The sequence below is a fragment of the Medicago truncatula genome, chromosome 6 (genome assembly GCF_003473485.1).
Source record: "Medicago truncatula cultivar Jemalong A17 chromosome 6, MtrunA17r5.0-ANR, whole genome shotgun sequence".
NCBI classification, from domain to species: Eukaryota; Viridiplantae; Streptophyta; class Magnoliopsida; order Fabales; family Fabaceae; genus Medicago; species Medicago truncatula.
In genome coordinates this window covers 14,733,996-14,746,385 of record NC_053047.1, presented here as the reverse complement: position 1 = coordinate 14,746,385, position 12,390 = coordinate 14,733,996, and the positions used below count along the sequence as shown (strand labels likewise).

General features: G+C 32.8%; 1 protein-coding gene across 1 annotated transcript; it reads left to right on the top strand.

Moving 5' to 3' along the window:
• Positions 1-6,095: 6,095 nt before the first annotated feature.
• On the top strand, positions 6,096-9,536 carry LOC25496257 (negative regulator of systemic acquired resistance SNI1). The gene is made up of 15 exons (XM_013596531.2): positions 6,096-6,198; positions 6,283-6,349; positions 6,676-6,769; positions 6,873-6,956; positions 7,047-7,136; positions 7,514-7,585; positions 7,696-7,765; positions 7,844-7,893; positions 8,067-8,240; positions 8,326-8,396; positions 8,491-8,560; positions 8,706-8,771; positions 8,904-9,056; positions 9,166-9,254; positions 9,464-9,536. Exons 1-15 carry the CDS (start codon positions 6,096-6,098, stop codon positions 9,534-9,536), a joined length of 1,326 nt encoding a protein of 441 aa, XP_013451985.1.
• Positions 9,537-12,390: the final 2,854 nt, after the last annotated feature.

Genomic DNA, 12,390 nt, shown 5'->3' with positions numbered 1-12,390 from the left:
ATTAAATAGCATATCGCAGAACAACAATGGTTTGTCCAAATTTCGCTATGATATAGTATATAACTGTGATTTAACATCATTGTGTTTCGTCAATATGAAATCGTGATATTGCAGCCCAAATCCTAGTTTCAAAGTGTTATTCAAAAAAGATGAAATTCTAGAATTCATGATTGATTACTAATTAGCAAAAGGCTTTTATTGGAATAAGAATATAGATAGATCAATATAAGTTATATTTTTGTTAGAGGTGGAGGAGTTAATGAAAGAACATCAATCCTATAATGAACGGATTAATGGAAACACATAAAAAGCAAAGAAAGAAAAATAAGACATTTGTAGCACAATAATTATTTAACTTAAATGAAATTTGATTGCAGAGATTAGTCTACTCTGTGTATGTAGTGCGTCCATCTTAACGGATTCCGGAAAGCTGTCATTGCTTACATTTTGCAATGAAATGAACAGGTCTACGTCTTTAACTGTCTTTTCTCTTTATTGTTGGATTGGTACTGCGTATTATTTTGGGTTTATTTTCAGTTTGATTCATTAGTGTATCACTATAGTAAGATAAAGTATTATTACAAATCATGAACTACATTTTTTTTGGGAAACAATTAAGCTTTGTATCCCTATTATGCTTCCTCATTTTCTGTTATGCATCGTCGTAGGTTTTCTCCTATAACACAAGGGATCTCCTGGGAAGAATGTTGGTTGTTGATTCCAGGTGATATCTTCTTTTTTAGTTGTGTGTCTTGTTGCCACTCTGCAAGCAAGAAATTGATTTATGGTCATCCCTTGAATTTGTTCCTCTTTATCTCCAACATTTTGTCTAGCAATGGTATATTATCTCCAAAACCATGCCCGGGAAACTCTCTGACTTTGCAACATGGAGTCTTACTTCGACTGGTAATGAACAAGTCATAGGGATGATAAGATATTCCGATGTCCACAAACAACGATCCCTTGTAGTTGCGGGATCATGGAGGGCTTAAGTTTACTAATTTATTATAGATATTAGACTCTCCATGATTCATCATCATCTTGTTATTAAAATTATTTTATCAAAGTCTTCAATAAAAATGCTTAGAACTTTACCTCCCTTATGGCATATGATCAGGATAGTCGTGTGTGGGTGTACAATAACAAGCAAGGGTTCCAAGACTGTGAAACATATGCATGTCTTGAACAGTGACTTGGGAAAGAAGTAGATATTGAATAATGGGATTTTTTTTTTATTCAGTGTCTGGTAAAAAAATTCTTTCAACTGTAGCATCATTTATTAAAAATTGTCAAGTTCTTCTATTCCATTTAAAACTTAATGTGGACAGTCTGTTCGATTTATCAATTAGGTTTCTTCAAATAATTGAATTTGATAACAATAGCATAATTGGTACTTTAAATGGTTCTTGTCCTCTTATTTTTCATCTACCTGTGAATTTTCCTGAACATTACTTTTATTTATTTCTAAGGAAAAGGAGGATAAGTGTGTCTACAAACCATATTGTAAATGGGTGCAATGTGACCTATCCGAAAAGTGGAGAATGTTACCTCCCACCTTTGATAGGTAAAATTCTCCTGTTTATGTGTTGGTCACATTGCACCTACTCATAATCTGGTTTGTAGACACAACTATTCTCTTTGTCTTAAGGAAGAAATAATAGCATAGTTTAGTAAAAATCGTTTGTAAATAAGAGTATGAGGACATGAACCATTTACATTACTAATTAAGTTACGGTTATCAAATTCAATTATTTGAAACAACCTAATATGGTAAATCTGAAAGACAACCCACATTGAGACCTCAATGAATTACTATAATTTGGTGATCTTGAATATACAATGATACAATTGAAATAAAAGTCTCACCCAACGAAGTGAATCAAAATTTTTGTGCCAATATCATCTACTTTTTTCCCAGGCCATCTCTCAAGACATGGTTATGATTCAAAGTTAAATTCCGTCTTGTTATTGTGCACCCACACACAACCATCCTATGCAAAAAAGGAAGTAAAGGACTAAACCATATCAAAATTAAGTATTGTTGTTGCCACTTATAACAAAACTGCAACAATTAAAATACAATAACTTGACTATCCATATTAGTATTTTGTCAAAAAAAAAAAAACTATCATGTCTAACCATAGCTTTCCATCCACCATCAGTAGTTCACCTTTAAAAGAAATACATACCATGATATTATATATAATTTACAATATGAATTTATGGATATCTTTTGATAAGGAAATTCCAATATTCGTTCAGCTTATAATCAATTGGAACAACTTCATCCCACTTGCCTGTACAAAATATAGCATATGCATCCGCCGCATACCTAATTAAAAGAGATAACCAATATTAATCGAAAAGATAAACACAGTGTCACATAAATTTTAAAAAAATGGCTTAGTTAGAGTTTTGGTTGCTGTAGCTTGAGCTAAATGCAATTTTGGCCCCTCAGTTTTTATCGTGTAATTTGGTCCCTATATTTTAAAAATTAACGAAATATGGTCCTATCATCGGTTGTAATTCACATAAATCCTTTCTTGCATGACCTTTATACATCCCCTATCCGCCACTTCGCCTTCAACATTCAAGCAACGAAACTATCCAACTTGCATAGCATATTCCACACACGATAGTCCTTTTTAAATTATTTTATAAAAACGTAGATTTCAAAGGATTTATGTGAAACACAACCGATGGTAGGACCATATTTCTTTAATTTTTAAAATATAGAGACCAAGTTACACGGAAAAAACCCGAGGGGCCAAAATTGCATTTAGCTCAAGCTACAACAACCAAAACTCTAACTAAGCCTTCTTTTTAATTTACGCGACACTATAATATTTTCTTTATATTGATTAATATCGATTATCTCTTTTAATTAGGTATGCGTCGGATGCATATGCTATATTTTGTATAGGCAAGTAGGATGAAGTTGTGCCAATTGATTATAAGCTGAACGAATATTGGACTTTCCTTCTCGAAGGATATCCATAAACTTAGTTTGTTTATTATATATATAATATTATGGTATATTTTTTTTTAAAGGTGGACTGCTGATGGTGGATGGAAAACTATGGTTAGACATGGTAGTTTTGCTTTTTTGTTTTTTTTTTACAAAATGCTAATATGGATATTCAAGTTAATGTATTTTAATTGTTGCAGTTTTTGTTGCAAGTGGCAACAATACTTAATTTTGATATGGTTTAGTAAAACCTGTGAACTTTCTTTCAAACTTTGTTTTAACCAATATACTTCGGAGGATACATTCCTACAAATGGTGGTTGATTGTGTTTGAATTATATTAGGTTAGACTGAATGAATTACAAATACCACTAAAGGTCATGGCTAATGTTTTCAAATCCCTTGATTGGTTGCATTAAATTGTACAAGAATAGAAAAAATGTATAAGAAGCTCTGAGATTGTGCACCTGTGACAGATTAAAAATGCTATGTTGCTTTTTATTTTTATTTTTTATAGAACAATACCATTTATGTAATATTATGTTTCTAGAATGCTGATTTTCTAATATTTGCATGCTTTTAATTAATCAAAGGTTTTGATGTTCATTGATCAAGGGTTTGTTACGAAAATTCTGATTCGATTTATGGTTCTATAGCTTTTGTTTAAAGATTGATCATGGGTTAATTTAACAAAATGTTGATCTTCTACGCTGTTTTTGTTTCCTACAATAATTAAAATGCTGAAAGAGACTTGATATTGCAATGTTCATCGCCATCATGGAATTCTGGTAAGTTTTCTCGATCAAATAAGTTATATATGATGTATGATTTGTTACTATAGAGATATTCTGAAGATACTTCTAGGCTTTAAGATACATAAATATTTATGTTTTTTGTATTTGCACGGTTGTTCTTTTGCAATTTGTTAAGTATTGATCACTAGAGAATATTCTGAAGATACTTATAGGTTGTAGCGTTCACAAATATAAGTTAGTGGGAAAGGTGAGATAAGTAACTATGGTTGTTAGAATCTTACAATACGCATGAGTCATATCTCGATTTGATACAAAATAAGACCCAACTGAGGAAATTTTCCTGGAATGACAAGTCAAGAGTCCAAGTTTGGGTAAAATCTTGCTATTGACTTCTCTTCCAACATACATATTTGAAGCTATTTTTGCAGTTGTTGATGCCATCCATAGATTGAAATTGGAAACATCTGTTGCATGAATAATAATTATTTGGGTGTTGGTATCGAAGAACATAAAGAGTTAAAGTTCTTCTCAATTAAAATAAACTTACAGTTGTTTATGGAGAATCGAAGAACAGATTTTAAAATCATAATTGTCCTGTTTAATTGTTGTGCAACAAACATATGTCAAAGGAAAATATTTTTCTTGTTCACCATGACTATCGATTTTGAAGATTGTCATTCCTTTTTAGTTATTAGTGTTGATAAGTATTTACATTTCTAATCATTGCTTTATACATTTCTTTTCAGCCAACTACATAGAATCGTCAAGAGATAGCATGTGCTCCTCTGGGTCTAGCTACCGCTCTGAAGATCATGGAGCAATATCACTAAGGAATATTTTGATAATTTCGTGAACTTCTAATTTTGTAGTTGTTTTGAATGTCCGAGAAACCACATTAGTACTTCAGTTTTTGAATGTTTAAAACTACTTTATTTATGGTTGTAATTAAGTTCTATGTAAGAAATTATATATTGTAGTTGTTACTCTTGAATGAATTATATGAAAGAAATCTAGTCATTTAGAATTATATATTTTTACATTTTAAGTCTTTATTAATTTTTTATTTAAGATTAAATATTTTTTTACATTTTTATTTTTATTTAATAATATGTTATTTCAATTTTCAATGATGATCAAAATGATAGAAGTGCCGAGTTTAAATATATAATAATCTAAACTTAACGGGCATACTTAATGGGCCACAATATTAAAAATAAAAAAGGTTAATGGTGCTTTACCCCCTGTAATATAGGTCATGAAAAAACGACTTTATTTTTTTTTTTTGCAGAATTTTTTCGTTTTTTTATGACTTATTCCAAAAAAAATATATTTTATAGGGGCGTAAATCAAAAAAAATATTTTACAGGAGGGAAAACAAAAAATGACCTATATTACAGGGGGGTAAAGCACCATTAACCCAAATAAAAATAACTAGACATATTGTTATTTGCACAATTATTTTCAACAATACCCATCAAGCTAGAGAAAAGATATCTATCATTTCCAGCTTGAACGTAAGTTGATTATATTTTTCGGTTGGTAAGATTTGTTTTTAACACATCTTCCAAATGATGTCCAGAAGGAATGTAGGATGTATTTATAAATACACTATGAATCTTTGATGTGAATCTTTGATGTAATGTCGGTCAATCCCATTGTGTTTGTCTTATCATGTTTAAGATGATTATGCGCAATACTAATGGTCGATTTATTGTCACAAAACAACTTCATTGCGCCTTTACATTGTATCTTTAAATTTTCTATGACATGTTTCATCGACATTAGTTCACAAATTATTAATGTCATAGCTATGAATTCTACTTCAGCGCTTGATCGAGCAGCCACACTTTACTTCTTACTCTTCATACAACAAGGTTTCCACACAAGAAATTACAATGAAGTAGATCTCCTATCACTTAATAAATCCTCATAATTAACATCTTATGCTATTATAATAACAAGTGCTCTAATAAATAGTTGATATTTTAGTAATTGATTAAGGTTATCTAAGTGGGTGAATTAAAAATTAAATTAATAATTCTAATCATAGCACTTGTAATATTAGACGAAATGAAATGATATTGCACTACCAAAAAAAAAAATGAAATGATATTCAATCCCATTAGTTCAGGATTGAATTATTCAACACACTGTCATTTAAAGGCACAAGATTCTTTCATGGTGTGCTGGAACGTATTCATCTCTGTCAATTCTCGTAGAATCTAAAGGTACACACTAATCACTATATTCTTGATCTGATCCATGTATTAGTATGTAGATGTGCTATAATCTGTTATCTATAAGGAAAATTAACCCAAGAAAAAATAACTTGTCATTTGTTAGGACCAACCTTTTTTATCTTTCGTTACGAAAATGGTGAACCCTAACAGAGCAAGCTTTGAAGATAAGATGCTTCTCACCATGTTTGATGCCTGTGATGCTGCTAAGGATGCTACTCAAGATGACATTGATGATCGTATGCATTTCATTCCTAGTGGGGAATTTGTTTAGGGTTTAGGCTATTTAATTCTTTTATTTATATGTGAATTCATATATGTAGGGCTTGCTTTCTTGGATGCTGTTCGTGCTTCTTCGATTGGGCTTGAAGGTGGAAAACCACCATCTTTGTAAGTTTCTTTCACACACTATGTAGCACTGATACTTTAGATTGAAGGTTATCACAAACATATGTGGTTACTTTTAATCAATCTATTTCTTATTTATTTTTGTCAACTTATTGTTATTATTTAGTGTCATGTTTGGTGTTTGTGTCAGTCTGTCTAGAGGTTCAAAGATTACACACATGCTTATACTTTTTGAGAGAAAATTTTATTTTTTTGAATATATAGGTTAATTCTCCTCTATAAGCAAGTTGTATTTATCAAAAATATTGAATTTTGTTATCACTTTTGTGTTCTACATTGAGTATATGAATATATTTTAAATTGTGTAGAAAAATATGTGGGGTAGTCTTCCATATGCTGAGGACTGTGAAGTCATTACAGTTGATAATGGCATGTCATAAGCTTCTGGTTGATTTGGAAAAGGTATGTGATGTCCAAGGTTTTCCTTTCCCCTTTATAATCACGCGTCTTAAATTTAACTAAAGCGTTATTCAAATGTGTATTTTCTTTTTCTTTTTGGGTTTAGCACTTCCCTCGAGCGTATTTATCAGATGAGGATGATTCCCTATCATCGTCTAACGCTCCACCGAAATTGGTTGTGGCTGAAGAGGTATGAATGACTACAAATAATCTCAATATGTTGTTTTATTGCTCTTCCCTCGAGCGTACTTGTTATGAAATGTAAAATATTTTCTCCTAGGCATGGTCTCCTCTTATTCTTGGTTTAGATAATGCCGCTGTTGTTAGTGGAGCAAGTGAAAAACAGTCTGGTGGATCTCTCGACCCCTCTGTGAGTTAGTTTCTCTATTTGTGGTCACGTTCACTTTTTACCTGTCCTTAACTTAGTTAATTGGTTTTATTGAACAACATATCTTTCATTAGTTTTATGACAAAGAACTTGTTTCCTTGCTTGTAAAATTCCGATTATTTTTTTTTCAAAATATCAGATGTTTTAGTTACATTTAATGGACCTCTCGACCCCTCTAGTGATACCGCAAATTGCATATGCCATTGTTTCACATGTTCTATTCATGCTAGTTCTCAGTAATGCCGTTGTTTAAAATATTTAGTTTCTGCACGGTTCTCTTAACCGTTTTTCTTTCAAATTGCAATTTGATATTGTTTTCTTAACTTATTTCCACTCTTTATGTTTTCCACTTACCTTAGAGCTTTCATCTCCTGATTCAAGAGCTCGCTGAAATTTTAACTGATTCCAACTTTCAAGAGAAAGGCATGAAGGTTAGTCCACCAACCAACCATTTTTGTACATTTTTTCTGAAGTTTTGTGGGGGGCTTGTTTCTGCAGTTTGCAACAAAATATGCTTGATTTCTTTGTAATTTTGTTGCAGCTTTTGCAGAGCTTGTTACTCTTTCAATATCTCGTCATTGTGCTTGAAGGCGATTTCCTACCTCGTAATGGTGTGTATGAAGTTGAATGAAATTTTTGTTGTTGCCATTCCTTAAACTAGTAAGTTCGAAGTAACTGTTATGTTGCAGCCACCATGAACTGGAGCTTGCAGCGGAAGTCTTGGCTCAACATGTTACTGGTAATCAGTTCACCATAAGATTGTGTGACCAACCAATCGACAATAAGCCATGATCTGCTAATACTCTTCTTTCGACATGTTGAGTTGTTGAGATCTTATGCACCTTGATTCCTCTGCCTGAATTTTTGTTCCTTTTGTATTTCAGAAATATATATCTGATATAGTTTCTACAGGGTTCTCGGAAAATAAACTACAAAAGCTTGATGAAAAATTGCATCGAAGTTATCTGTCTACTATGCCAACCTTTTGAAAATGATAATTTTCATAAAAGCAATACTGCATTATTTCTTGCTTTAGCTGAAGTATTAAAGAACACGCGTGTCTCTATAGATAAATTTTTGGTGATGGTAAGTTCGGAAATAATTTTTGTTGTTGTTATATTTAAGCAAACTTCAATCAACTCTTGTCTACTTACATTGTGGGTGATTTTAGATTTTGGCCCTTGATGTGTCTAAGAAGAAAGCAGATATCGAAGGCAATACTTCAAGATCAGATGGTTCAAGGTAGTTTGTTTCTTCAGTTTAATTTTCTTGTTTCCTTAAATGCATGTTTTCTGATTGAAGTATGCAATCATGTTTATTGGTGCATTTTGTGCAGAACACCTTTGGTGGACATAATTTTGGATGAATTGGCTTACAACAAAGATAATATCCCCCATTTTTTTAAGGTGACTCCCGAATCCTGTCTCTCTGCACTTTCCCTCCACCGTTGATACATTTTACTTATGTTTTTATCAGTCAATGTTTCCAATATTGCCATGTTAAGTCATATTTTATAGAAGTTATCTTGTTATTCCATGAGAACTGATGTAGACGATCAGTGAGCCTAAATGGAAGACGGAAATAGTTGTGCAGTATCTTTGGAAATACATACCTAAGGTAATGCTTTTTGAAAATTGTCATACTTTCTTTAACAATATATTTTCTTTGTACCGAAAGGGAGACTCTATTTGGTACTATGACACCGGCTTTTGATAATCTCTTGATCTTTGTTTTGTACAAAATTTTCAGCCTGCTGCTCGCACTCGTCGATCAAGTGGTGTTACTGAAGATACAACATTTGATGGAGCTTTGAAATGCTTTTCAAATAAGACTAGAACTAAGAGCATAATAAAGAAAATTGGTGCAGATGTTGTTCAGTTGCTTTTGGCTCATGGTTTTCAGGTAACTCTCTTTATTCCTTATTTCCGTTTCTATCTTTTGTTGATTTCCTGCTATTGCTCATCAAAATCTGTATGAGGTTCTTCGATAACGGATTTTTCCTGGTTTTCAGGCTCAATTGTCAATATTGTCAAACAGTGCTCTTGTAGATTTGTGCCGGGAGTTTATATCTACTTTTGAGAGTTTGAGAAGCACAGATGGGTAAGAAAACCATTTCTCAGGATTATAACGTAAATCGCTTCCTTGGTTCTACTTAAACAATGTTGTTTGCTTTAATGCTTGAATTATCTACGTCAAAACTTTGAATTTTGAACAGATCCTGAAAATCCAGAATTTTCATATATAACCTGTTGAAAACATTTTGTTTAGTTTACCGGAAAAGTTCAAATTAGTTTTCTGTCTTAATGCAGGAATATGGAGATACTGTCCATTGGAAAAGAGGCACTATTTACTGCAGCATGTGTTATCTCCATGAAGTCATAGGAGTGTAAATAACAACATTGAATTTATTAGTTTTAATCATTATTTCCTTAAAGGAATGTGTTCACATTGATCAACTCATTCTTTATTGGAGTCTGAAGCATGTTGAATCGCAAGATCGTACGATCTTGAGATATAAAGCGCGATCTTGACAACCATGTATATTAGCATTACAATTGAAAATGATTTTAGATAGTATCATTTGAAACATATTTGTAGTTTAGTAAAGTTTTCACCCCCTCGCGATGTATGGTATGTGTTATTTGTCAAATTATTATTTATATATTGATTATAAATACTACGACTCGTGAAGACACAATTTTGCAAATAAATTAACAAATAATTAAAAGATTAATCTTGGTGAATAAATGTGAACAAACCATTGCATTTATAACAGCACTAAACAAAATCATTGTTTAAAGATGAACTCCATAAAAGAAACTTGTAGTTAAGTCGAGGAAGTCTAAATTCATTTACTTCGACCAATGTGCTTCAACAATTCGGTTCAGCATCTGGATTGAAGATCAATATTCAAAGTCTAAATTCATTACTTCTACCAATGTGCCTCAAACTAAGATACAAAAGTTTGAATATCGCTTCTTCGTTTTACTCATGCTACTCGGTTGGGTATGTACCTTGGGGTTCCTATGCTTACCGGAAGAGTCAAGAACTCAGATCTTCACTTTAATTTAGATAAGATTAATGGTAGACTGACTGGTTGGAAAATGAATCTCTTGAGAAGACCTGGTCGTGCCTTTAGCTAAAAGTGTGGTGACTTCCATGCTTATTTACTCTATGTAGAATCGTTGGCTTCCCTCTGGTATTTGTGATAATATTGTTGTTATTGTTCGATCTGACATTTGGGTTAGAAATTCTTGTCATTGGGTTAATTGGAATACTTTATCGAAACCCAAACATCATGGAGGTTTAGGAGTTCATGCCATTAGACACTCTAATTCATCCTTGCTCGACAAGCATATTTGGGACATTTTGCACCAACCTCAAAAACTTTGGGCTAGATATGTTAAAAGGCTCAATATTTGTTCAATACACATATTCTGCACACTTCCTTTATACAAGGAGATTCTTGTATTTGGCGTGCTATCATAAAAGCGGGTTTGTAGAGGCCATGTCTCTATATGGTATGATAAATGGATAAACAATACTTATCTTTGCGAGGTGGTACCATATGTTCATATCAGCAACATTGAGCTTCACCTTACAGATATTGTTGAAAATTGGGAGTGGAACTTCAAAATTCTCTCTATACTCAACTTCCAACAACACCAATTACTTTCTTGTAAGCCTCCAAAAGTAAAGAAAAAAATAGTTTTAAATTCATTACGTTATGTTAAATATTGAAAGTTGAACAATGTCTAAATGATGTTGAGTTTGATGTGTTGATGAGGCTAGGTGACATGCAAGAGTGTAATAATGGAGAGAAGGTAAATAATGAAAAGATGCTAACTGATAAAATAATAGCTAAATGTCCTTGTGAGCTTAGCTGAGTTGGTATGGACAATACATAAAATATGTAAGGTCCGGGGTTCAAACCCCGGCCACCACAAAAAAAAAAAAAAACAATAGATAAATAATTACTCATCAAATGAAATGTAAAAAATTAATTAAATTGGATATAATCTCATATGTCACTACTGTGTTGGTATGAAAATACCTTCAACTGGAAGAGTCAAAGTCGGACATTGGAAACACATTCAATCAGACGTGTTGGAAGAGTATTCAAGGAAAACCATTTCATCTTCAAGGCCACAAAACACACACCTCTTAGTCTTCAAACGCCAAAAGATGTCTTCTCACAAAATTAACCTTGGTTGGAATGCGATCAAGAAGCAAGGTCGACGAGAATGCCAACACCTCTGACGGTGCCTTACTCTTCCAAAGATTTCGGAACACCACCTCCTCCTCCCCACTCCAAACCCGCTCTACTAACCGCAGGTATGAGAATCCCATCAATTAAGTAAAAGTATTATCAAACTAAAACATTTAACGAAATAAGGGATGTTAATTAATAATAATCAACCAACGTGGGTTGTCTCTTATGAAGTGATGCATAACATTCTGCGCTTGATGCACCAGCGCTAAAGTTAGGATGGATATGCATTTAGGAGGAATCAAAGTCTGTCTTTCATCTTGACTCTTAGGGTTGTTAATTCATCTATTCATAAAGAAGAGTCATCATTGGACCTTATAGAGAAAGGTTCCCCTTTTCATGCTCTCACTCTTGAGATATTGGAAACGTCACCAATTCAGTCGTCTTCACTTTCGGAGGGTATACTTGATGAGGAGTTGGATTGATACTTTGGTGATGATGGACCTCACTCCCCAGCTTCTTCAGGGATTAGGGAAGATCTGAATCATATTGAAGCAGTACTACAATGTGACATCCAAACGAATGAATATGAAGTTGGGAACCTCGCAACTATATCATATTGTTTGGAATCTTCTAACTTGTGCTTCTCATATAAAAAGAAGTCTTTTAGCATCTTGCCTATGAGTGACCTTTCAAGAGGATACTTGGGATTCAAGGACCAATATGATTAAGTTAATCATGATTTTGATCATATTAAGACGATTCAGGAGAACAAAGAGGAGCTTAGGAATATGTTAATAAAGACACAAACTTGTACGCTGCCTTCTTGATGTGTTTGTTGACCTTACAATGCATACCACTTCCAAAGGGGTGATGATCGATTCTATAGTTTCCACAAAATTTTCAGTCAATAATTTATGTTTCCGATCGGTGTTTACCTATACTATCAGACCCTCTTTCAGACCAAACAAATTAGAATAGTCGCATCAACAACGATACAAGATAGCAAAATAAACCTTTTTTTCA

What these genes read in the sequence shown, in the direction of transcription:
- LOC25496257 (XM_013596531.2), top strand. Translation starts at nt 6,096, where the DNA reads ATGGTGAACCCTAACAGAGCAAGCTTTGAAGATAAGATGCTTCTCACC. An exon ending in TAGATAAATTTTTGGTGATG is followed by an intron (nt 8,241 to 8,325) that starts GTAAGTTCGGAA and finishes GGGTGATTTTAG; the next exon opens with ATTTTGGCCCTTGATGTGTC. An exon ending in TTTGGAAATACATACCTAAG is followed by an intron (nt 8,772 to 8,903) that starts GTAATGCTTTTT and finishes CAAAATTTTCAG; the next exon opens with CCTGCTGCTCGCACTCGTCG.